Consider the following 27,188-nt stretch of genomic DNA (forward strand, 5'->3'; position numbering starts at 1 on the left):
TCCCCACCTTTTCTTCTCCCTGTACACCAACAGCTGCTCCTCCAGTCACCGGTCTGTCAAGCTCCTGAAGTTTGCGGATGACACCACCCTCATCGGGCCCATCTCAGGTGGGAGATCGACCATCTGGTGACCTGGTGCAGCCACAACAGTCTGGAGCTCAAAGCTCTGAAGACAGTGGAGATGGTCGTGGACTTCAGAAAGAAGATTTGTATGTTGTCAGTTTCTATATTTATATGTACACAATATTCTCTTCCGTTGCATTACTTCTACTTCTGATGAGTTCAAGCGAGCATGTGTACGAGAACAGGCCTGGTTGCAATCTTAGAACCGCACTGCTAGTAGCCACTGAAAACTACATAATGCCCCTTTAGTACATAGGCTAATAAGAGTTGTGTGACTCACCAGCAATAAACACTGGCATCTGGTTATACATTGTCCATCACCCACTATGATATACTTGATTGTTTCTTTAATAAGTTGAGATGAAGCAATATAGAAGAAACTATAACTGCTCTTCTGTGTTTTTACACAAACAGATGACTTCTGCTCAGTTGTGATTTCTGAATTCTGGGATCTGTTCACCTCTGTGTGCACACTAACAGGAAAACATGCATGCTCGTAGTCCATTTCAGGGGTAGAGTGAGGTTAATTCTTGAGCCACTGACTTGGCAAATAAAAGAAGCTGATCGCCTGACACCCACTGATCCTAATACAGCACCATCACTGGAAGGCAAGAAGAAAGATCTGAGTAGAAAGAATACACCTTAGGTACAAAAAAATGCTGCTGACATTTATCTTTGTGCTACAGCAGTGAAGTGGCGAGCTTATGAAACTACTGGTTCCAAATCTCAGTAATCTTCATTCGTCATGTGCCATCATTACAACTGAAGGTTAAAAGCCCAATTTTGAGGGCAAATTGCTCCTCAGGTCCCCTTAAACCGAATGACGGAAAGATGGTAGAAGCCATAGTCACATCGTCTGGCACAATTTGCACCTTGCAACCTGCGGTGCACTCACGTAGGTGTGGTCAGAATGTAAAGACTGTAATCCATTACCTGGCTATGTCAAATGAGTTTCTGAAGCACTGATAGACTGCACAGCCACAAAATGTAATCACCGAAATTGGATTTTAAGAGCTGAGAAATGACCGCGTTGTAATTCTGAATGATTATCTCGCCAGGTGTGGCGGAGGTCCACGACTGGGAAAAGCTTCTTCTTCTTCTTCTTCATCATCATCATCTTCTTTTTGTGAAAGAAGTGAAAATGCTCTTTCAGACATACATACCCTGTCCTCCTGCCTCCTGGGAGAGCAGGTGTAGAGTGGGAATTAAATCTGGAGAAAGTATTCCAGGTCTTAGAGCTAATAATAAATGGTACATTATGTTCTGTATTACTTCTCTAATTGCAACCGAGAGCATTCTTGCTTTTCAGACATACATTTTTTTTTTATAATTTTCCAATAATTTTGTGGCACTGATGGACCTTCTGATTTACGTCATTATGGCATCACAGCTTGAAGGGACCTGGCACATAACCACTAGAAGCCCTACAATTAGTAGAGGTACACCTTGCACACTCTGTACAGTTTGTACTCAACGGGGTGGAGAGACAGATTGTCAGGTAGAGAAGCACTGGAAAGTCAATGCATGACTTAAAGAAGAATGTAATGTGTTTGTATAAAACATATATAAACATTATGTGAACTCAAAAGATGTTTTGTTTTCAGGCACACACGTGTGGCAGTGACATAAATCCACAGTAAAAATCCATTCTACACATGAAAGTTCAGTTTACTTAACAAGGAATATACATCATTTAAGGTAATTTCTTCCATCTTGATTATTTATAAATAATGTAAGTTGAGGGTATCCTGCAGAGTTTTTGACCACAAGTAGTGAGTGCTATGGAGCCATACTTTCACAATGCGTGTTAGCATGAGGGTTGCGTGACTGACAACTTGCTGTTGGTTTCATGCTTTTCTGTGTAGCAGCGCATGAACAAAGGCAGGGAAGAAGAAGACAGTAAAAAAAATGCTTTGCTGTTTTAGAAAAATGCACTTAACCCATTTGCCAGACGCACACGTGTGTTTTGGTGTCAACTTTTGTCTGAGAAAACTCCACAGGGCACCTTCACTCAAAAAAAAAAACAACAACCAAACATTACTGGAAAAAATAATTACTTGCAGTTCTATGGTGACATTTGTTCCAAATCCGCTGCTTTTGCATAACAATACCAACTTATGTGTAAATCCCCATCAGTGCAGTATTCCCAGTGATGATGGTCTCCACTTGGTGAACATCATATGGTGAACAACCACCAGTATTTCTGGAAGAAGGTACACTTCTTCTGTAAAACACCCTGAAGTCATTCATTCAACATTTATTTACAGTCTGAAAAACAACACTGAGGAACAAGCCCCCCAAAAAACAACCCTAAAACCAAAAGAAAGCAAAAAAAAATATTTTGAAGCAAAAAGCAGGCAATGGGGAACCCGAGTTTACCTGCATTTAGCCTTCAGTAGATACTGATTACACTGGATAACTTTCCTTTCCTCCATCCCTCTCAAAATAAAAATCTATGTGTGTCATTGTTTGATTTCTGCACCTATTTGCAGACTGTTTGCTGCCTTGGCTGCAGAATAATAAGCAAATTCCTCTCCGGACTCTTTGCTAATGAGCTCAGAGGAAAGCAGAGGTCAGATGCTGACCCAGACCTCTGTAAAGCCACACATGCTCTGGTGGATAACCCATGTGTCAACGCTGTCACTGCTGCATGGGAAACACATGAGGAGACACACATGTAATTTAGATATGATCACAATTATTATAACTAAGGTGAGTAAATGTCACAGTTGTTAATATATTTTCCTTATTTCTGTTCTAAACTGCCTAAAAAGTTGATTCTGAGAGGCTAACTGACTAACTTTCTACATTCAGACGAGATTTCATTGTCTCCAACAACAATAGCCTCAGCAGATCTACATGCAGAGCAGCTGAAAGACAGGCTGAAATGTATTTCTCAGCTGCAGTACAATGGATCCCCAGGAAACTAAACAGGCCACAATAAAAGAGTAAACTGCTCTGGAGTGTAACAAATACTCAGTGTGAGGACATACAAAGCAGGACACCTTCTGTAACGTATGGTTGTGTTCAGTGTCTTTTGATTTTTTGTTCCACTGTGTCATATCTCAGAATTTAACTATAGGTTTTTGCCTGTATAGATGTTGTATGATGTTGTCTTGTAAATTTCAGGACTGTCTGCCCCCATCTTTTCTCAGTTACTCTTTATTAAATTGTATTTGTAAATGTTGAGCTGACTTTAAACGTTCTAGCCCGTTAAACATTCACAGTATACACAGAAATACTGAACATCCTGAAACACTTGTACAACGAAGTAGCGATTATCTACAGTGGAGGATTTTTAATGTATGAAATGATGATATGGGGATTTTCTACTGGACTTCCTGTTGTTTCTCTTACATTTTATATGAGTCGTGATGCCATAAAAACATGTACATAAACATCTAAAGTAGGTTAGATTGAGCAGCCAAACAGCCACTCTGAATGGCTCCATGTTTTTTGTTATCTAGACATATGAATGACGTGGTTTGTCCAGAATTACCTGAGCAGTCTGTGCTTGTGTCTGACTTTAATTGGGTGGGAGCAGTGATTAAAAGCCCCAACTGGGATTAGATCGACTTGTACTGGGTGGTGATAACACACCAATCAGGAAGGTGTGGTTTATCTTGACGTCGTTGGACGACTTTCCCTGAGCGGCGTCAAGTTCACATAATAAAACTAATATAAAAGACGGAACTGAGGCAAAGTCTTTCAAACTAAAAGCACATAGTTACAGGTAAAAACAAAATCCCATACTGAGGACCCATTTACAAACAAAAAAAAAAGCTCTCTTCTCTTAGGAAAGGGTGGTGGGGTGGGGGTGATATTGAGTCTATAGTTATTTGAATTTGGGAATCTTTTAATATTTCATGACAATGATGTTGAATAATGCAAGAAATTGAAGGAAACAAAACCCAGCTAGAATCCATGCAGCGTTTGTGAGGGACATTTTTTACTTTGAAGGTTGTGACCGGATCTTGTGCACCTTCATTCTGTCTGACTTAACACCATTTCCACAGCCGTGTCTTATACAGGCTGTATGTGAACGCTCTCAGACTGTCGTTGAACTTGCTCGGTGCTCGGCCTTCCTGCGGCTCATCGCAGCTCTTGGAAAACAAACTGTTTGGCCTATTTGACACTTTGCCAACACGAGGCACCTTCGAGACTTCACGCTGTCAAACTGAAAACTTTGTCTGCAACTGGTGTTTCTGGAACAAGGGGTAAGAATATTCTCATGCTTATAAACATAACTTGTCTATGTTTGTATTGAATCAGGCGACGTGCAGCACAGCAGGCTGGATATTGGGATAAAGTCCCGGCGGGAAATATTTCAACAACAGGTAGAAGGCCTGTAACTGCGTGCATCAAATATCAGCTCAGACTTCAGCTGCGACTTGTAGACTTGTTAACACTAGTTAACAGGTGACAGAATTAACTCCAGCAAGAAACCATTACCAGGAGGGTGAGACTTTAATCGAGAGTTTATTGTAGGAGGCGATGGCTAATTCAATCATTTCTAGATCTCAACTGGATTTAAGACTTTGTGCAGGCAAATAATTAATACCTCTAATCATGGATGCGTTTCATGCCCACATCTTGTAATCATTAGATATATCCATAACCTTGAATCCCTGAGACTTTAACCCCTGGTTGGGTCTCTATTTATGGGTTTTTAATGAGCTTTATGATACAGGCTTTTAAATTTAAACAAGCCTAATGTGAATACTTCAAAAAGGACTTATCACTGTGTAAACAAGAGGCTGCTATCTGCCAGCTGCTGTGATACAAACAAGCTCACAGGAAGTGTCCGTTTTCCTTGTTTGAATGGTGGATCACTACAACGTTTTTCTGATTTATTTTAGTATTATATTTATTTGCAAAATATGTCTAATCTCAATTAACAGACTTGGGTGTCATTTATGCTTATTTTGGACATGCCCAAATAGAATACCGATACATATTTGAAATATTGCTTGCAACAACCTGCTTTTGAGTCATTTTGATGCAATTTGTTTAAAGACTTTCATTTGAAATTTTTCAGCTGCAGAATTTGTACTGGACTGAATGATGACCTGACTTTGTCACGTATTTATATATGTATTTATATGTAAAATTAAATAATTCATTACTGTTTTTTAGAAAAGGGTAAGATATGAAGTATGTTTCCTAGTTGAAATGCATCCCGCTTGTCTTTACACCTGATATAAGCAGAAATTACTAACTTTCTCATGAATACCAAAGGGTCTCAATGAACTGAGCACACTTAGAGGAACATTCTTAAGGGAAAAAACACAACAATTGCAGGGAGTATTTGCTTGATTACGGTTAATTTTTCCTTTCATCAAATGAGCATACAGAGAGAATATTTCTTGTCAGTTTATGGAACTAAATGCCATTGCCTCCTATTGCTTGTTCTTATGATCACTTGTCAATCAGTGTCAATCGCATACCCCCAGCTGTGGCTGCTGCTCACAGTAACTACATACAAAAAATGGAAATGGAAAAAGTTTTTACAGTTTGCTGAATTACAGGAATAATAGGTCAAACTCAATTGTCAATGTGTTGAAGCATATTTTAATTTTAAGGCTTTTGAGTAACGTAGAGGTGTGGTTTTGTTATAGATTACAATCTTTCTCCCCATGTCTATACATTGGGTTGGTCAAAACATTAGAAACATCCTTTTAGTATATTACCACTAACTACAATATAACCAAAATTAACTATGTTTTTTTTTCAATTTCTGTCCCAGGGTTTAAAAAAAAAAAAAAAAAGAGAATATCACAAAGGTATCATATGTTGTAGCTGCTGTGTTGGATTACTGCACATTGTACAATTGTACCTAATGAACAGGTAAATCGGTGTAAAGCTGAGGGTTAGTTACAGCAGGAAACTACATGACATAAAATAAGGCTATTTAATGTTAAAGTTTAATTTGGCTCTTTAAAGTAATTGCTGTAAATGAAAAGCACATAAATCTGTCTGCGTCAACTTGAGGTTTTTCTGCAGCAGAGCAAACAATTAAATCAGATTTTTCACATTCTCTGGCGCTAACCACAACTCACATCCCCACTCGTACTCCCTTACTGTATATAGTAAGGGACGGCTTCTCCTTGCAGAGCTGTTTCACATCCGTTTCCGCCAGATTTTTAGGGAGGCAATGAGATTTTAGGATGGGGAAACGACATGGCCTTGAGCTTTTGTTTAAAAGGCATGCACTTCTGGCTAATGACCAGGAACAGATCTGTCACTTAAGATTTAGCTTTATTTGGCTTTGACCTTTGTGTATCATTTAGAGGTTGGGATACATGCTTTGTGCATGCGTGTTTGTGTGTGCATGCGTAAGTGTATAAGTTTCATGAATGTTTGCTGACTGTACAAATAAGGACATTCCTGACTGTCTAATTTAAACAAAAGTAGCAGTGACTGCGCTCCGGCTAGTTATGGATAGTTGCTGAGCTAGCCTTAGCTTTACCACCTTCTCGTTTCCTGCAATTGAAAATGTATTTTGATGCTCAAACATTTTAGTAATTGTTGTTATATCACAAATAACGCAGTAGCTAAATCTAATTAGAAGTAAGAGTAATAAAAGTAACACTACATTTATTACTAAAAGCTAACTAGCCTAGCTTAGCAAAGTAGCACTAACGGCCGCCTCAGACTCTTGAGAAATTCACATGATGTGATGTGTTGAAGAAACCTTTTTCAAAAAACATATTTAAAGATTGATTTGTTAAAGCTAGAGTAATGTTAACGGAGAAACTAGCAAGAGACAGTTAGATTTTGAAAGTATCCAACTGACAAAATGGGCTTTACAGGCCACAGATACCTGATTTCTTTTCAGAGCATTTCATTTATTGATTGCTGCCTGGATGTAAATAGAATTTCAACCAATATCAAAAAGGCTTATGCAAGACATTACCTAACCTAGCTTTAAACTAGCTAAGTCAAATGGACAAGAAACCTGGATAATATATAGTGTGTAGATGTCTTTTTTTTCTGCACCCTTCAGATTGCTCAAACGTAGTACAGCTAAACGTTTTTTTAAGCTTTATGCAAGATCTGTGATAATGATTATCGTCAGCCTAAAAAGACATTGCCTAAGACATGAACTAATAAATCTATTGCACAGTTTGGCTAAGAACCTTAATTTTTAAGAGTAGCATATAAACATACAAAGCATCTAACTGGGATGATGTGGACTACATTGGAATTGGAAAAATACAATTGACATTTTTAATCAAGTCCCTGAAAGCTGAGTTACATAATGTGAATTCAGAGATGTACAGAAAAGACAGCACAAGGAGGTTTGTAAAGGAACTAGGACATTACTGTATATTTTTTTTTTAGCATTTGTTGTCTACGTGAACTGGGATTAGTGGCGGCAGGATGAGTAGCGTTGTGGAGGAGCTGGGAGGTTTTCTCTCACAGTGAGCTGCCAGCTGCTGGACAGTGTGACGGTGAGGTTTGAAGGCAAGGTCAACGCTTCAAAGGAAACAAAAACTCTTCCACATCTGCTTTTACCCCCAAATGGTAATTGAAGAAGCCACAAACTCCTATCCTTTCCCTTAAAATATCTCTTTTTGGAGTCAGTTCATTGGCTACAGAGACTTGGTGAAACTAAATGGTGCTTTTTACTGTACTTTTTTATGCTTTTATCAGCGTATAACCTGTAGATTACTTACAATATCCTCACATTAAGTATAATTAATTGTGTTGACAGTAGGGATGTCACTGAAGTTTCTGTGACCCAGTGTATTACTTACCATTAGTCATTACCCATGATTCAAGCAGAAACAGATGAGCTGGCAAGTGGTGTGATTAAACCTCAAAGACTTTCTCAAAATCTTTAATTTCCTGGCATTTCATCAGTGTAGATGCCAGGTAAGAATTAATAGACCCGTCGAAGACAGAGGTAAAGCCGTCCTCCCACTGCCAAGACACTTGAGTGTTATGAGCCAGATATGGATAGTTCGTCAAGCCAAATGTCATTAAAAAGCCAAAATCTTAAGAATGTTGCCTTAGAGCTGTTTCTCAGCTCAGAAAATTTAAAGGATAATGTGTCATCACTGAGTCAGTCATCACTAATAACTAATAAACGGCTATTAGATTCCCATTAGTTTAAGACTTTAGTGTGAATGCCTAGCCTCATTATTACACCACAATGTACACAAAATGCATAGTGGCTTTTCTGTGAAAATGAAATCTCAAACACAAATTAATTTAAAAACTTCATTAGTTGATGTTTTGCCCGCTTGGGTCTAGCGCAATAATCTGTAAACTCAACATTGACACATCACCTTTTATACAGTGGGGTTTCACGGTATGCTGTGGTACGACTATTGACGGTTATTATACTTTATACATTTTCTTATCTATGGTATTGAATTCTACTGTATTAGTGTTTTTAAAAAAGATATTTCAAGTTTATATCAAGTTTATATCAAGTTTCATGTCTGGCAGGATTTAATATTTTGTGAATTTATAAGAAAGTGTTCTTGTTTTCATTCCTTTAAGGGTCATTGGTAGTAATAATAATTGTTATACCGTGAAACCGTGATATTTATTGAGATTCTGAGAGTTATTGTTCCTTGAAAATCTCAGTCATACTGCTGCAACCCTAAAATATAGCAAACTTGTGAGCAAACACTTGCTCCTGCGGTTATGGAGCAACGTTAGCATTCATTTGGAGCCGTGTTTGTGTCCACCTGATGAATGTAAATCCAGTCCTCACTCTCCTTTTGGCACTGATTTGCTTTCTTCCAACTTCAGATGCTAAATGCTTAAATAGTTTAAAATTGGGTAGACCCAATAATGTGTCCACACCTTTTGCATCAATGGTAGTCCACTGTCTGTTATTGATGTACACAAATACACAGTAAATTAATATTTGAAGAGTCTGAGAAATGACAATACTGTTACTGCATTTCTTATATTTGACATAGATTGTCAGAACTTTCACATACAGTAACTCCTGCATGAAGTAGCAGCGAGCTGGTGGCAAAAATAAAATGGCTGGAAGGTGTTGACAATGAAAGTAATGTTCTGCGTTTTCACAGCTGTAAGAGGGATTTCTCCTGTGACATCTTAATTTGTAATCGCACTTTGGCACTTCCACAGCATCCAATAGAAATAATGGTCACATGCAGTCATTGCAGCTTTTTTTACTGCCAGTTTTCAGCAGTGTTCATTTTACACTTATAGCATAAGACTCCAGCTACTCCTACGGATTATCGAGTTTTGTTTGCGAGCCAAACCCACGGCTTCTCTCAGACATTTGGCTAGATTAATGGATCCTTTTTCTTCAGGATGAACAATGACTTACAGAAGTGAACTTTATGGCAGAAATGTGTAGAAAATGTGTACCAACTTTGACTAAAGACAGACTCCTGCCACCCAGGAATGATTAACTCTGCTGGATTTGCTGTGTCAGATGTCGTAAGAGTAAACTAACATGTCCTTAAACTGTACTTGTGTGTGTGTGTGTGTATTGATCTACCAGCGGTCTCTGTCTACAGAACATTATAAATCTTGGTTTCCTATTTCCTCTTTCATAATTTTTCAGACACAGCAATCCTCCGTGAAGTATCCGCTTCAGTGATGATTAGCAGCTCTGGTTCTCATACTGTTAGTTTTGTATCTGAATTATGACCACAGTCTGTTTTAATCCATAGCACCCTCACCAAGCCAAAACTTAATGTAATGTAAATGTTGTCAAAATTAGATCAGTACTGTCTAAAAAAAAAAAAAACCCTCAAAGTTCTATTAATAGCTTTTTCCAGAGCTTTTGACTGTATCTCATGGCCATCTTCAGCAAATGGGACTTGCTCAGGTGTCATCACGTGACATAAGTGGTCGTACCTGACATATTGAATTGGCAGATGCAGCGCCTAGTGTGAGAACAAACTTAATAAAGTGTTACTTCAGTGTCAATTCAGCAGTGCAGTTCACAAACCAGTATTTCAGTACTTCAACATGTGGTTTTCTCTTCATCTCCCAGGTGGAGAAGCTCGCCACACATCTGGTTTGTGCTACCTCTTAACAATGTGAGACTCATGGCTGGACTGAGACTGAGCACTGAACATCTTCCCTGCTCTGGGGGTAGACAGACTGCGGCCCTGTTCACAATCTTCTCCATTGACTCCCTGTGCTTGTCAGGATGATCATGTGACCGATAACAACGCTGGCAGCTCACAGTGAGCAGAGTTAAAGTTCACCACAGGTTAGATTGGTGTTATTCATCATTCTAGAAATTTACAATGTGAGCTCACAAACATTAAACTGCTCTGACCTGTATAGTTACTTACTGCCAGTTTTTATTTTTATTTTTTTTTCTCCAGGGCCAGTACTTGGTCTAGATAATGACATTACCACAGTGAACCTACACTGAGAAAAAGATGACTAATGACATCCTTGGCCCATATTCTTTGTCGATGATGTGGTAGATCTAGTGATACTGAGACGGTCAGTAGTTGCAATGGCTGGTGCCTGCTCTATAGAGAAAGATCAGCCCCTCCTCCAGCTCCAGAAGGTAGACCTCCAGTCGAGTTGGCAGCCGTGTTGTCTCCCCGATCCTCAACTCCCCCCTGGAAACAAGCCAGCCCATCTGCATCCCCTCCCCTTACACCGACCACAGCCACGACTTCACCACCATACCTTTCTATAATCCAACTATCTTTAGTTATGCCAGTCCGGGCATTTCAGACCGCCCCTCCGTCCATCAATCACTAAGCCCCTCCTTATTCTGGCCCAGCCATGGCCACGTGGGGTCCCCCATACCCCTGCACCACTCCCAGCCTAGACCTCAGTACAGACAGCCAATCCAGAATCCATGGGCGGAGCTGTCGCCGCTGGAGAGCACCTTAACAACCAGGTAGGATGGTGCATCACTTCCTGACTCTGGCATGCTGTTTTAACAACCACCCCAATCTGTAGTAAAGCTGCAACTAATAATCATTTAAATTATCACTTAATCTTTTGAATATTTTTTTACAATCAATTGATTAACTGTTTAGTTTCAAATTGCTTGCAACCAACAGTCAAAAACCCCAAGCATTTTTAATTACAGTGATTAAAAAACTTTAAAAACACAGCGGTTCCTCAGGTGCCAGCCGGGAAACAGCAAATTAATGCACTTTTGGTTGATATATTAATTAAGTGACATAGCAAATATCTGTCGACCAAACTAGCTGATTATTTTACTTTTTTTGGGTCTAGACAGTTGCATTTTTTAAAACCCAAATTCTGTCTTACTAGTCAAAATATAACCATGATCATGATAACGAAGGCCAACATAATCTGTAATCATACTACTAATCTGATAATGATTTATTACAATGGAACATGCCGGACATTTAATAAAACTGCATTACCTATTTATGCCAGATAGCTTATTTTACATGTTTTTGTCTTGGGAAGAAATGATGACTCATATTTATCTGTTAGTAAGAGTGTGAGGAGGCGTTCTCAGGAGAGCCAGGAGAGCGTGGTGTCGTCCGGCGGGAAGGCGGACCTCCACTACTGTGCTGTGTGTCAAGACTACGCCTCAGGATACCACTACGGCGTCTGGTCATGTGAGGGGTGTAAGGCCTTCTTCAAGAGGAGCATCCAAAGTGAGACACAAAAACATACAGTATCTTTGCATGTATGGTGGGAAAATGGTCACAATCACAGGAATACATGTGTAGTGAAGCTCTTCATGTTCAGTTTTTGTTGAGACTGAGACTGAACTTGATAGTAGACTTTCTGTAGCCATGCTAGCACTGTGGGTCTCGGGATGACAGTCTTAGTCGGTACACCACTTTCGTCCAGACTAAAATACTTAAACTATTGGATGTATTGCCATAAAAGTTGATAGACATCCATCCAATCAACTTTAGCTGAACTTTGTGTGCTTATTAGCAAATTATAGCATGCTTACACGCCAAACTTAGATGGTGGACACGATTGACTTTCACCTGCAAAATTTCAGTATGTCCCTGGGGGGATGTTAACATTTTGCTAAAAGCACTGTTTTGCCTATATGTTCAGCCTCGCACAGCTGCTAGCATGGCTGTAGATGTTTATGCAAATGTGCAAAACTATCACTGAACTCTATCAGGATTTTAACACTGTCGCACCTTATAACTGTAACTTGTGATCCAAACGTATGAGCTCCTACAAGGTTGAATTACCCCATAAATGAATAACAAATGCAAAATTCCCATTCTGAAACACTTTTCTGACATTTATTTAATTAACATGAGCTTTGAATTTTTGTTGCCTGACATCTACTGTCGTTGAATTCCACTGTCTGAACTGTAGTTTCTGCATTTGCTGACTAAGCCTTCATGGAAAGTTTTGATGGCATGTTCACAGTTCAGTAAGGAGCTTGAACTCATCCTCCCTAAAAAAAACAGTACAAGCTTATCAGCGTTCTTTAGCAGGTGCTCATTTTGCAGTGAGCCAGCGCTCTATGCAGGAATGTGTCTTATGTTCTTTATTTCTGTTCTTCTCATTGTTTCAGATAATTTTTTTTATTACTCTGGATTATTCTTTTTCTTTTCTTCCTTCCTTCTCTTATTTTCTTCATCTTCTCTTTGTTTCAGGACACAATGACTACATCTGCCCAGCAACCAATCAATGCACTATAGACAAGAACCGCCGTAAGAGCTGCCAGGCGTGCCGCCTTCGCAAATGCAATGAAGTTGGCATGACTAAGTTTGGTTAGTGTCTGTCTGTCCTCTTATGTGTGTTCCCACCTTTTTCTGCCCTCAAAGAACAAACTACCACAAAGTGTAGACCCAAAACACAAATGTAGGGGTGTGATGAGACACTTAACCCACGAGACGAGATTCAGGACTGGGTCACCACTGAGACACCATTTTTAAAGAGGTGGTGTTATGCTCATTTTCAGGTTCAGAATCTTATTTAGTGGTTGTACGAGAACAGGTTTACATGGTTTAATTTTCAAAAAAACACCATATTTTTCTCATATTGCACATTGCTGCATCTCCTCTTGTCACCCTGTGTGTTGTACGCTCCGCTCTTGAGCTACAGAGTGATGCATCTTATTGTACAAAATCTTTGTTGGGAGTTGCACATGCGCAGTTCCCAGGTAAGGACTACTAGCCAATCAGAAGCAGAGAAGGGCGGGTAGTAAGAAACAAGGTAGTGTGATCTAAATCAAAGCCGCTTCGGACTGCGACGTTAACCTAGCAGGTGGTATAAGTTACTCACAAGTCCACAACATCATTGTTCCACATCTTACCATAAACCACTACAGAAATCACCATATTTCAATTTCAATGATGATGCAGTGTAAATTCTCTCTGACCAGTCAGCAGCTTTATGACGCGTTTTCATTGTGACGTCACAAGTAAAGGAAGTGAAGGGCTGGACTACAAACGCTGTTTTCAAGCGGTTCAGAGCAGTGCATTCTGTGGAAGATGGGAACTCCATTTGGGCTGGACTTTGGGCTTTGCAAACCAGTTACATGCACAAAAAGCATAATACCACTCTTTAAGAAATATTTAGTGCTGAATTATATAAACATTTTGAGCGTTAAACACTTTAATTCCTGCATTCTGATTAATTTTTCTGCACCAGTTTATGGTGAAAATGTTTTTATGTAAAGAGAAACATAAAATTGTCACAAGGTGATAATTCAAACTCTATAGCAGAGGTCACTAATAGGCGGAACGCGGTCCGGACGCAGCCACCGTCCTCTCTGGACCCGGACCTACAGCCAATTTATTGTTGAGACTTACTATCTTGTGACGGAGCGTTTTTATTTTAACCGCAGACCAATTGCATGTGCTCCAACATACACCAGAGACGTTCTGGAAACTGAGGAGGCAAAAGAGATTTCACATGGCTTTTAACCAAGAATGTACAGATTTTTACATGTACATTCTTCCCACAGGCAGTTCAGAATGAAAAATATCTCATATATCTCCAATCCTAGCTGGCAGGACAAGCTAGAGCTCACGTTTCTCACTGAAGTAGGAAAGTGGTAGCTATATAAGAGGGAATGAAAGAAGATGCATTACAATTGTTCATTTGTTAAGACGTGTTGAGTTATTATAAAAGTGGTTGAGAGTGTACTTCAAGCTACACTTTTTATTTCATTTTTTGGGAAATAAGCACTTTATTTAAGTTTACTTAAATTTTAGAATTTATTATTAGAGTAGGTATTATTATCCCTCGTGTGTGTGTGTGTGTGTGTGTGTGTGTGTATGAGAGAGAGAGAGAGAGAGAGACCGACCGACCGACCGACCGACCCCTAAATATGTTGCTCCATATCTCCTGGATGTTTAAATAAGCAACTGGTTGCTAATAAGTTCACCATATCAACTTTCATGTTGGCGGTGATTATGTCTGTGTTCTCTTAACACTATTTTAAAACATGAAAATCAACAAAAATGTCTTGTTTTCTTTCTCAGGTATAAGAAAGGAGCGTGGGAACTGCAGGAACCCCCAGATGAGGCGAGTGACCCGTCTGTCCACACAGGGCAGAACTAACAGACCAGCAGTGTTAACTGGACCAGCTGCAGGTTCACTAATCGTGCCTCACTCTCCTGCACTGACCCCAGAGCAGCTGATTGAGCGGATAATGGATGCAGAGCCACCAGAGATCTACCTCATGAAAGACATGAGGAGGCCTCTGACTGAAGCAAATGTCATGATGTCGCTCACCAACCTTGCTGATAAAGAGCTGGTTCACATGATCAGCTGGGCCAAGAAGATTCCAGGTGTGTGTCAGGGTATCCAGGGGTCCTTTTTAAAAAGCCTTTCAGAAGATTCAAATTCATTTCAGTGACGTTACAGTGTGCAACATTTTATTTTTAAATGCAGTTTGCATACCAGGGTTACCCTTTTGCTTCATCCAGTGGGACTTCTCATCACTCAGTAACTCATTTCCTGCTATCATGTCCTTATTCTTACACTAATGCGCTAAATATGAAACTAGAGCTTAATTGGTTTAGCATAAAAACTGGAAGAAGGTGCAAACTTTGTCCAACAGAGCTAGACTGTCCACAGAACTACACCCAGCAACACCTCTAAAGCACACTGATTAGCATGTTGGATCTCGTTTAATTTAGTTTAGCTTAATCCTTACACAGTGACTTTGTGGAATATTTGCTGGTCACTGCACTCGGGGCCGCAGGGTACCAATAAATAGCTTAACTCCCATAAAACCAAAACTTGTTGTTTTTACATTTCTGTTTGCATAGGAATTTAAAGAAACCAGATGTTAACTACTACATTAGAAGTGCTTTTACTGTGGGCTTTTCTGTTTCCACCTGCTTCCCCTTATTTAGCTAAGCTAGGCTAATTGTCCCGTAGCTATAGCTCCATACTACAATGTGACACGATAGTGCTATCCATATTTTAATCTGACTCTGCAAGAAAGCGAACAGGAGTATTTACCTATTTCTGACTTTACTTTTAAGACTTCTGCATTGATGATTACAGAGTTCAGAGTACTGATATCATATTTAGAGGACTGATATCATATATAAAGTGTAAAAAATAAAATGTATGAGTTAAAAACTTGCAGTCATAAGACAAGTTTTTTTTTTTTTTTCAGAAACAGAGAGGGAGAATAGTCGCAAAACACATTTTGTTGGTTTTACTTTAAGATTACACAACATTTTTAAATTTATTAAGAAAAATTTGCTTTATTTATACCCAGAATAACATTTCTGGATATTTTTCTAATGCTTCAGTCATCTGAGCATCTACGTTAATTATCTAATATCTTGGCCAGACACAGTAATTGTCTCTCTTGCAAAACAGCAGTGTTTTTGTGATTTGAGGAGGATAATGAGCTGTGACATATCTTTTAATAGTGTGTCTATACACACTGCTTGATTCAAACTGCTTCTCTGCCCAATATGAAAGTTTTGATTGAATGGCGTGTCGTGACTTCAGCCGCTTTTAGCCTACAGTCCTAAAGTCCCCTTCTTGTGCTTTAGACATGACACAGAAACCTTTTACTTCACCCTAAAGTGAATGTTTGTGTGTCTGTCTTAGTACTGATAAAAGCACAAGCCATACTGGTCAGAAACCTAAAAATATATGTAAAATAGTGAAAAATAATTTATTACTAAACTATATTGAGAAATTATGTACAAAAATGGTCAACAAAAGAGAGTTGACCCCACTCCTCTATGTCTGGTGTGTTTTAATAGGAAAGCACAGAAAGCCCATTTCATTATTTAACCCTTTGTACTCACAATTTAATGTTCCTCCCTCAGGTACCTGCCAGTAGAGATTTTAGGGTTCTAGTATTTTTATTTTCTCCTTATTTATTGCATCTGTGTGTTGCTGTTGTTTTTAATTGTTGCTGGTTAAATGTTGTTTCAATTATCTCTGGTTTGAAAACATCTTCTTTCGGTTTTGTCTTTTGCTGTCTGTGCAGGGCATTCCTGGCAGCACACAGTTAAATAACATTGGATCATGTCTTTTACTCAGGGTTTGTAGAGCTCGGTCTCTTGGACCAGGTGCATCTGTTGGAGTGCTGCTGGCTGGAGGTGCTGATGGTCGGACTGATGTGGAGGTCTGTGGACCATCCAGGGAAACTTATTTTCTCCCGTGACCTCAGCCTGAGCAGGTAACACTGCCAAAATCTCACATGCCTACTTCCCCTGGAGCTTGATTAAACGGACAATATCACACTATTGTGGATGTTATGTTGAATGTTACCAGGAAGTTGTCTGTCATTGTTAGTGCATTTCCCTCTCAGGATTCAGATTTCCATCACATGCACAAGAGATTCAAGGGATAGCATGCATGTATAGATGGGTGACGAATTAAAGGATAAACAAGTGTCTTATGGAGTTACGCAGCCACGAGTCTCCAGAGCAGCTTCAGTGTTCTTTGCCAAGTCTGTGGAACTTTATTGGAGGGATTAACACCAGTCCTTCACAAGATATTCCCTCATTTATATATAACACCTTTATTTAATAATGTAATCTCATTGCGATCAAGATCTCTTTTGCAAGAGAGACCTGAGTATAGCAGATAGAAAGAAAAACATAGCCAGATATGACAAATGGACATACAGCATCAGAAATGGTCACAGTCACTCAATACATAGTTGAAGACAAGAGTTTTTTACATCATTGGACCACCATGGAGATGGTGGTGGAGAGCATTGTCTTACATGTTGGTCCAAAATCTTCCATAGGTATTCATTTGGGTTGAGCTCTGGTGACTGGAAAGGCTGTAGCATTTTTATTCACATCCTTTTCAAACTCACCAAACCATTCAGTGAGACCTGGTGCACGGAAGCATCTGCATTTGATATTAGTCCACTCTTTTATCGACTTTATTCCTTTAATTTGTCCCCCGTCTGTATGTATTCCAGTGTCACTGTTGCATTTCCGACAAAGTAGCTCTTCAAGGACGGTTTGCTGTATTAAATTTGCTTTTACTATGGTAACTGCTGGGGTCACCAAAACAACCAGGACTGAAATCTCAAGGATTACTAATTGAGTGATCCTAAAAAGGGATTACTGGCTGATAAATTGTTATCCTTTTAAATAATAAAATCATAAACATACAGTATTGGTCTTGCTATGTGCCCCAGCCCCTATCTGTGGAAAAAAAGAAAACATAGACTGTCATCCATCCCAAATTTTGTGCACCCTAACACAATCTGACTTAATGTTGGTAATAAATAACATAGATGTAGCTTCATTTCTTGTAATCTTGCTTAGAAATGCATTGCCCTATCTTAAGTATTACTTTAGTATAGTATACACTCCTTTTTAATCAGAGAGAGAAATAGATTTGAGTGCAAAGTGTTATCTCCACAACAGCACTGTCATTGCGAAACGGGCTATAAATGAGCAGCACTGGGGACTTCTGTGCTCACATTTGTTCCAGTTTAGTACCTGAGCACCTGCAGGTACCTCTTGCAACCAAAGTGTCCTGAGCTCTCTCACTAAAGGCTCATCTACATTGTGCAAAACATTTCCTTTGGTGGCCCTTCATCATTTAGGTGAAACTCGAAAAATTAGCATATCGTGCAAAAGTTCACCTATTTCAGTAATTCAACTTAAAAGGTGAAACTAATATATTATATAGACTCATTACATGCAAAGTGAGATATTTCAAGCCTTTTATTTGATATAATTTAGACGATTATGCCTTACAGCTTATGAAAACCCCAATTTCAAAATCTCTGAAAATTAGAACATTAAATGTAAATGCTCCGTACTTGTATAGCGCCTTTCTAGTCTTTTCGACCACTCAAAGCGCTTTTACACCACATCTGCATTTACCATTCATACACTGAGCCTAAGTGCTCAAACAGAAACTAACATTCACACACTGGCGGAAAAGCCGCCAGGGGCAATTCAGGCTTCAGTATCTTGCCCAGGGACACTTCGACATGCAGCTTGGGGGAGCCGACCTTCCGATTAACGGCCAACCTGCTCGACCTCCTGAGCCACAGCCGCCCCCAAATGAAATCAATATAAAATGCGTACTCAGTACTTGGTTTGGGCCCCTTTTGCATGAATTACTGCCTCAATGTGGCGTGACATGGATGCTATCAGCCTGTGGCACTGCTGAGGTGTTATGGAAGACCAGGATGCTTCAATAGCGGGCTTCAGCTCTTCTGCATTGTTCGGTCTCATGTCTTTTATCTTTCTCTTGGCAATGCCCCATAGATTCTCTATGGCCAATCAAGCACAGTAATCCCATGGTCATTGAACCAGGTTTTGGTACTTTTGGCAGTGTGGGCAGGTGTCAAGTCCTTCTGGAAAATGAAGTCAGCATCTCCATAAAGCTCGAGATGCAAAACTTGCTCTCATCAGAAAAGAGGACTTTGGACCACTGAGAAACAGACCAGTTCTTTTTTTCTTTAGCCCAGGTAAGACGCTTCTGACGTTGTTTGTTGTTCAGGAGCAATACTGAACCTTTTCACAATATTCTAATTTTCTTAGATTTTGAATTTGGGGTTTTCATAAGCTGTACGCCATAGTCATTGAAATTATATCAAATAAAGGCTTGAAATATCCCACTATTCTATATAATAGTTTCACCTTTTAAGTTGAATTACTGAAATAAATGAACTTTTGCACAATATGCTAATTTTTCGAGTTTCACCTGTATATCTTTGAAATAGCGCAGTGCATGACTCATTGAACATTAATCTTCCAGTGGTGGAAGAAGTATTCAAAAGTAAAAGTACTTATTATGCAGAATGGCTCCTGTTTTAGTTGTGTTCTTCAATTATTATTGATACATCAACATCTAAATCGGTGCTTAAATGGAGTAGCTGGTCAAAGTGGAGCAACGTTTCATACTGTTGGGTAGTTTAATCTTTAGAAATACATCACATGTTTTGTAGTTTAGATTTTAATGTGAAAATCAACTTAAGCTGTCAACTAAATGTAGTGGAGTAAAAAGGACTATTTCCCTGTGAGATGTAGTAGAGTTAAAGTAGCATAAAATGTAAAATATTGGTAAAGGTGATAACAAGCACTGCTTCATTTTTTATTTTTTGGATCTTGGTGGGGAACTAAATGCATGCAGTATTTTTGCAAAATGTCTTTTGATTTCTGCCTAATTTGGTGCGGCAAAAATCACGAGGTTGTTCTGATAAACAACAAGTTGTGTTTGTGTCTTTGTATGGCAGAGAAGAGGGGAGCTGTGTCCAGGGCTTCGCAGAGATCTTTGATATGCTGATAGCTGCCACGTCCAGGGTGAGAGAGCTCAAGCTCCAGAGGGAGGAATACGTCTGCCTCAAGGCCATGATCCTCCTTAACTCCAGTGAGTGTGTGTGTGTGTGTGTGTGTGTGTGTGTGGGGGGGGGGGGGGGTACACTTGTAAGGTCTCTTTATTTGCAAACCCTGTGTCCTCTTTATGTGTGATGCATGTTTGTGTGTGTGAAGCTCCAGTACGTGGAACCAACAGTTGAGTGTTTGATTGGTTTCTCAGCATGTCATCCTATCTGTGAGTGAGTCTGCACAGGGTTGGCAAGGGGACCAGCTATATAACTTACCAGTGCAAGCCCTAATGGGAACATCGTGTGTAGAGTCTCTGCACCCACTGATTCTGCCTGGAGTAACAGGCAGTGGTTGAAGATGAACAACCTCTTTTATGAGCAAGAAAGTAATTCATGTCTGACTAATTACTTACTCTTTTTAATTGCCTCTACCAGCATAGTCGTACAGGGCTCCAGCTTTTATCTGTTTGAACATTTATATCTTATCAGGATGGAGGAAAAAAAATTAAGACATGAGAAATTATCTACTTAGACTCAAACGTCCTTTGGAATAAAAATGAACTGACTTTTTTTTTTTTAAAGAGACAGAGAAGGATCTTATTTATCTTATATTTTCTTTTTTTTAAATTTCCATTTCCCTCAGAATGCTTACAACATAGTGTATGTACAAAACCTCACATTTTCTAATTTCCTTTTTAAATATTCCATACTTTGTACAATATTGCAGTTTCTCCAATTTTAAATGAATGTACCACTATTCTATTTTATAGGTAAAATGACAGGGATGGCTTCTCCCAGCAAATTCTATGAAATCCAGATGAGAATGACAGCTAATATAGTTAATAGACTCTCAAGCTTCTCTGTTTAACATTTCACTGCTAAACAGGTTTACATGGTTTAATTTTCAAAAAACACCATATTATTTGTCATACTTCACATTGCTGCAGCTCCTCTTTTCACCCTGTGTGTTGAAGGCTTCCTTTTAGCTATGGAGTGATATCTTAGCTGTTTCTCAATCTGCGTTCTTTTCTGTACTTGTGGACTTCATCAGTCGAAGTACTGTTCCAGTTCAAAAGTCTGCATCCAGGCAAGTACAGTGAAATACCCGGATGTGTTCTCACTCCGCCCGTTTAACCGAGCCTGCATCTGTGGTGACTTGTGTGGACTGCGTCCAAGCTTGGCGAACTCCGGTATTTGAGAAACAGCCCTTGTCTCTAAATGATCTTTGATGGGAGTTGCACACGCGCAGTTCCTCGTTATGGACTACTAGCCAATCAGAAGCAGAGAAGGGCAGGTCAGCGAAAGGCCGGTAAACAGCTTCGATTCAGCTGTAGGCTACATGTTGCCGACCAGCTTGGCAATATGGACTAGAGCAAGAGTTTCAGAGTGGTGAGTTATTAATTTGTAACATATCTTTCATCCATAAAGTTTTAACTGAGCTCTGTCTCTACATCCCAGTAACAACTTTATGTCCATTGACTGCCTGGAGGGTAGCTAGTGTTTGGAAGGGAGAGGAGAGGTGTGCTGCAGCTCAGTGTTTTTCCACCGGTGTTTGAGGGAGTGTCAGACTAGTCGCTTGGCAAGCATTATGACATGTATTTTCTTGTGACATCACAAGAAAGCGGAAGCAAAGGCTGGACTACAAACGAGCTGTTTTCAGGCAGTTGAGAGCAGAGTTTTCTGTGGGAGATCGGAACTCCCTTTGGGGTGGACTTTCAGCTTTTTCACTTTGCAAACCTATTACATGCAAAACAAAAGATGTATAACTCAATAAAGCAGAGGGGGAAAAAGCCAAAAAGCACAATACCACCTCTTTAAGCGATTAAACACAGCCTGCGGATACTACAGCTGAACCCAAAGTAAATCCTTTGCTGTGATTTAACTGCAATAAACGGATCAAACTGATGCCGAAATAACTACAATATGATGCTGTTTTGTTACACATGAATTCATACTTTGTCAGGTCTGTCAGCAAGTCAGCAGGACGACAACTTTTAAAATACTTGTTTTCTGAATGGAGTTCGGATCGATCAGGGATATGCTATGCTAACCTGTTCACAGTAAAGTACAACGACAGTTGTTGTTTTTATATAAAAATGAAGTAGTAGTCCAGCAGAACTCTGGTGCCATCCGATGCTAACAGTGGAACCAGATGTGCACGGAAGCTAGCTGCCGAGAAGCGTGAGTGAAGATAAATCAAGTTGTAATTCCAAAAACTAAAGTAAAAAGCTAATTTAATAAGAACCGTTAACTCTGAAAGCTGCAGCGCTACTCCCCGTCCACTTCCCCGTTCTTTAGCAGCTCCCCGTGGGCCAGTGGATTGTCGGCTCGCCTGATCCTCTCCAAACATGCTCCGAAGTGGTGACGTTTGGACTATTTCACCGCTGATTGGCTTTCGCAACATCGTGTCAAGCTAATTTTTCGGCCAAGTTTAAAAATTTTAACTTGGCGAACCAGCGAATTGCGCGACAAACGCCTCATTCGCGCCGCGTCTTTGCATTGACTTTGTATGTAATCAAGCCGCCCAAAACGCTGGATTTGCTTTGGGTGTGAACGCACCTTTATTTACACTGGGGACATGTCCCCATCACTTTTTGAAAACGTTAAAAAAAAAAAAGGCTTTGAAAAATGGCTTGCAACATGAAATGGTAAGGAAGCAATGAAAGAGCTTTGAGAAATCTTTATTTATGTTTTAAGTAAGAAAAAACAAGCTACTGATTATAAAATAACCCCAAAACGTGCAGCACAAGTCAGTAACTTTAACAACTTCACAGTTTCTATTTGGCCAAATTTTACGTTCTCTCCCTGTGAACATAACAAGAGTAGGGAAGACTAGATCATGCCTGCATGTGTGCTGACTCAGCAGGGAAGATATTGCATGAGAAAAGTTGATCTACAGGTGAAACATGTGATCACAACAAGTGTATCGTCATATCCCTGATCCGAGCCCATATCTCCCCACTACTTTTCAACATAAAGTGAGACCCTTGCACATTATCTACACAACATGTAAGCTTAAAAAAAAAGACCCCTCTTACACGGCCTCTGTACATTTCCCTGCTTGCGTATTCTCACCTCTTTTACCCATGACCAGTTTGCATGGCTGGTTAATTCTCACCTTCTAAAAGTTATATACTGCTTGTATGTCATTATGGGCCCACTTTAAACTTTCAACACTAATATTTTAAGAATAAGCTTAAATTTTTTGTGGTCATGTTGGGAGTCTAACTTTAGCCAAATCCGGTCTTTCCAACAATCTAAAGCAAAACGCTTTAACTAGCTTTATAGTAGCTTACACAATTATGGCTCTATTATGCGACCATGTTATTTACTTACTTTTAATATTTAGACATGATTTGATTTGAAAAAGAAACTAATGATAAAAGTCAGAGTGGAAAAACATTATAAAGGGGTGTGTGTGTGTGTGTGTTACCAGACATGTGCCTCAGCTCCTCAGAGGGCAGCGAGGAGCTGCAGAGTCGCTCCAAGCTGCTGCGTCTTCTGGACGCTGTAACGGACGCTCTGGTGTGGGCTATCGCCAAAACTGGCCTCACCTTCCGCCAACAGTACACCCGCCTCGCCCACCTGCTTATGCTGCTCTCACACATCCGCCATGTCAGGTAAAAGGATCCCATGACATGCCAATGATGCTTATGTAATGTTGCAAAAATTGGTCCTCAGATCCTTAAAGATTTACTACTTTATTTTGATTTTGTGCACCATTATAATACAAAGCTGATAATTGCTGCTCACATGTGACACACAGGACTATCATAATCTTGACCGAACTACTTTTGTTATAAAATGTCATCACGCCCACTGCTGTGCCAGAGAAAAATCACCTGCCTCTATTACTCTCTTCTTTCTTTTGCTTTTCTTTTCAAATGCAGTAACAAAGGCATGGACCACCTCCACTGCATGAAAATGAAGAACATGGTGCCTTTGTATGACCTGCTGCTGGAGATGTTGGATGCCCACATCATGCACAGCTCCCGTCTGTCTCACCAGCCCACACAGCAAGACGCAGAGGACCAGAGGGAGGCTCCTGCTCGGCCACACAGCTCTGGTAGCTGCCCTTCAAATACCTGGACACCAGGTGGAGGTGAACCGCAGTAGTCCGATGGAATGAATTTTCAACGCTTTGCACAAAACTAGTTCACAAAACTCTGCAGCATGCTGAATTCTGGGAAACTCAAGTTTTGACACACTGTGCACTACTTTTATCGAACCTTTTCAAATCTTCAAAGTTGAATCCTAAAGATGTAATTCTGCAGACAGTATTCATTGCCTTACCACCACATATTAAAAAGCCAGCACTGAACAGATTAAGCAATTGCTGTCATAATTTGGCCAGTAGCACACTCATATGTTACTCAGATCCTGAGATGAGTGTTACCTGGATAACAAAGCTTAAGGGCCCGTATCCATCAAAGCGTTTTTTCCTGAGGCCAGGAAATTCATTCATTCAATTCATTGCAATTAGAGTACCGCGTTTTTACAACATGGTGAAAACGCCAGCAGCGTGACGAGGTGCTGAGCGTCCTTTCCTCGCTGGGCGTTGAGCCCGCTAGTGCTCCCTGCTGGACATTTTCAGAAGAGCAGGTGCTGTTTTCAGCTGGAAAAAAACCCTTTGGTGGACACGGGCCCTAAGCCAGACAATCTCAGATAAAGACAGTATGAGATAAATAATGTATTTTCTAACCATTTAATCCATGCAGTCACATTTCCCATCGTCCACTGTATTATTCTGGAGGCCCAACAGAGAATGCTGTGTATAAATAATAACTGAAGAGATAAACAAGCCCATGTTTATAAACACAGGTGTAGATTGGGATAGGCTCGGGTGAAATGAGAGAGAGAGAGAGAAAGAGAGAGAGAGATTATATATACACATACATACAAGCACACAAGCAAAGGAGATTTTGTTATATAGCTTATATTGAGGTAGCTACTACTTTAATATTGCTGGGTATATATTGGATTTATAGAATTTTTGCATCAACATGATTAATTTATCTACATATTCTCATCCAGTCATTTTACCATTAAAAAGTTTAAGAATTGAAATTCCAGATAATAGTGGAAGAGTTTTTCTTTTTTCTTTTTTTTAAAGGAATGACATTTTGGTAAATCTTATTCACTTTCTTGTTGAGTTTGATGAGAAGATCAATACAACTCTTACATCTGTATGTAAAATAGGTAGCTGGAGCCTGTAGCTGGTTAGCTTAGCATAAAGACTAGAAGCTTGAGGAAACAGCTAGCCTGGCTCTTTCCAACAGGTTAAAAAATCTGACAAACAGCACCTCTAAGCTCACTAATTAAAATGTTAGGTTTGTCAAATTCGTACAAAAACCAGTGTGACATTTTTAACACAAATGAGATAATGTTTTAGTTGCTGGTAACGATAGATTATGCTAAGCTAAGCTAACCAGCAGCACCACAATTACCGTACAAACATGAGTGGTTTCAATCTTCTCCTCTAACTCTTGGCAAGAAAAGCAAGCAAGTGTACCGCATTTCCTAAAAAGTTAAACTATTCCTTTAATACAAAATGACATAGCGTGATAGACCGTATCTGTGGCACATGAGATGAAACAGTTATTTTGTTAGCATTCAACTGCTCCCATGGGATTTTGGCTGTTGTTAAATACTAACAATACTGTTTTATCTTGGTTAAAAGGACATGGTCAATTTTTACTGTTCAGTACAGTAGCAGACCCATTTAGCTTAATATATAGACGGACAACGTTTCAGTAAGGCCACTGAAAGATTGGAATAGTAACTAAGAACTGAAAGCTAACAGAACAGAAGCTAGATTGGAAGCAGACTTAAGCACTCAGATCTACTTTACTGTAGTCAACAGACTGACGTCATAAAAACTAGAAATTGGTCAGTTGTCATTAATGTTTCCGCTCAACCCCAGAAATCAACTGTCTGAATTCTGTCCAGATATTTGTTATTGCTAATTCTTTTGACAGCTAATTTGTAATTTTTGGCTTTTTCGAACTGTTGTTGCATCACAGCAAACCATTGTTTACCACAAGAGGGCGTTTTTATAGCACAGTCACACACCTGAGGGCCAGATTACTTTTTTCACTGTACAGTCCTGGCTTTATTGTTAAAGACATCAACAATTAAAACCACTCTTGCTCTTAAGACACCTTTGCACTCATACCTGTCAAGTTTTGCTTAAAGAAAAAGAAAGTTATTTTTGTATCTAAGAACTCGCCACAGTAGCCATAGCTGCAGAAGGGCGCATAGCATGAAAATATGTAGACTTTGAAATCATTACCCCATTCTGTACTAGTTCAGCCCTAGTGCTCCTCCCATCACACTGTCACCATACATTGTAAACTGTACTATCACTGTGTCCATGTACTCTGTTTCCAGAATAGATTGTTATAATGGATCTGGCGTTCCTAACTGGATTTCCGGTGGTCACTTTTCATGTGTTTATTATCTCCATTGTGTTCCTCCACCTTGCAAATCAAGGACAGAGGAATCTTCAGGGATTTGAGATGGCAGGTGTCGACTCATAGCGTCCCACTCTGCATAGAAAATGCAATTTGCAGATGATCACGCTTTTTTGTCATGTATAAACATGTATTCGTTCACACCATGAAATAAAGCAAAAATATTGTACAGGTAGTGACATTCTCCACTTGTTTATCAAAATCCAGATTGATGAAAAAAGCAACACATGATTAAATTAAGAACAGTGTAAGATTTGAATAAATCCAGTGAGGAATGTTGTAAGTCATTGTTGTGTCCCTCGAACGCAGTGTGTATACTGTAACCAAGACAACTTTTTGACTTATTAGTGATCACTGACGGCCGAAAGCTCTAGAAAAAGCCAATGGACTTGCTCTTACCTCTGAATACATTTTAAGTTGCCCTATGGTATTTAGCACATTAGTTTTAAAATGTTTTGATACATACTGGGTGTGGCTTGATAAATTTAAAATTATTCCCATTTCCTAACTACTTCACATTCAATCCTGTCTTTAATATTAAAACTAACCAGAATATTTTGTTAAATAGTTAAGAGAATAGTTTGACCTGTTTGTAAGAGAGCTTATTTGCCTTTTTCACCCAAGAGTTTAAGAAGTTTGATACCACTCATGTCCCTGCGCCAAACATGAAGCTGGAGCCAGGAGGCGCTTAGTGTAAAGTCCAGAAGCTGGGGGAAGCAGCTCGTAAGTGGACATTTAAGTTAGCCAGACACACTCCAAAAACCTGCCTACTACGCTGGTGTAAAACAATTTGTTATTTTAAGGTGAATTAGATGCTGTGTAACAGCGAGATCCGATTAAACAAGTGAGATGTATGTTAAGCAGTGAGTGCAGAAA

General features: G+C 39.5%; 1 protein-coding gene across 1 annotated transcript; it reads left to right on the forward strand.

Annotated features, from left to right (window-relative positions):
* The first annotated feature begins 4,167 nt into the window (after window positions 1–4,167).
* Window positions 4,168–26,595, forward strand: esr2a (estrogen receptor 2a). Its single transcript, XM_038726901.1, is given in 11 exon segments — window positions 4,168–4,339; window positions 10,117–10,338; window positions 10,457–10,652; window positions 10,654–10,989; window positions 11,562–11,728; window positions 12,704–12,820; window positions 14,540–14,848; window positions 16,575–16,713; window positions 19,750–19,883; window positions 23,276–23,459; window positions 23,730–26,595. Coding segments are annotated over 9 exon segments (1,671 nt in total). The 5' UTR covers window positions 4,168–4,339; window positions 10,117–10,338; window positions 10,457–10,593; the 3' UTR covers window positions 23,956–26,595.
* Window positions 26,596–27,188: the final 593 nt, after the last annotated feature.

The sequence above is a fragment of the Micropterus salmoides genome, unplaced genomic scaffold (genome assembly GCF_014851395.1).
Source record: "Micropterus salmoides isolate LMB-PRFRI ecotype aquatic unplaced genomic scaffold, ASM1485139v1 Ms_hic_scaffold_18, whole genome shotgun sequence".
Lineage (NCBI taxonomy): Eukaryota > Metazoa > Chordata > Actinopteri > Centrarchiformes > Centrarchidae > Micropterus > Micropterus salmoides.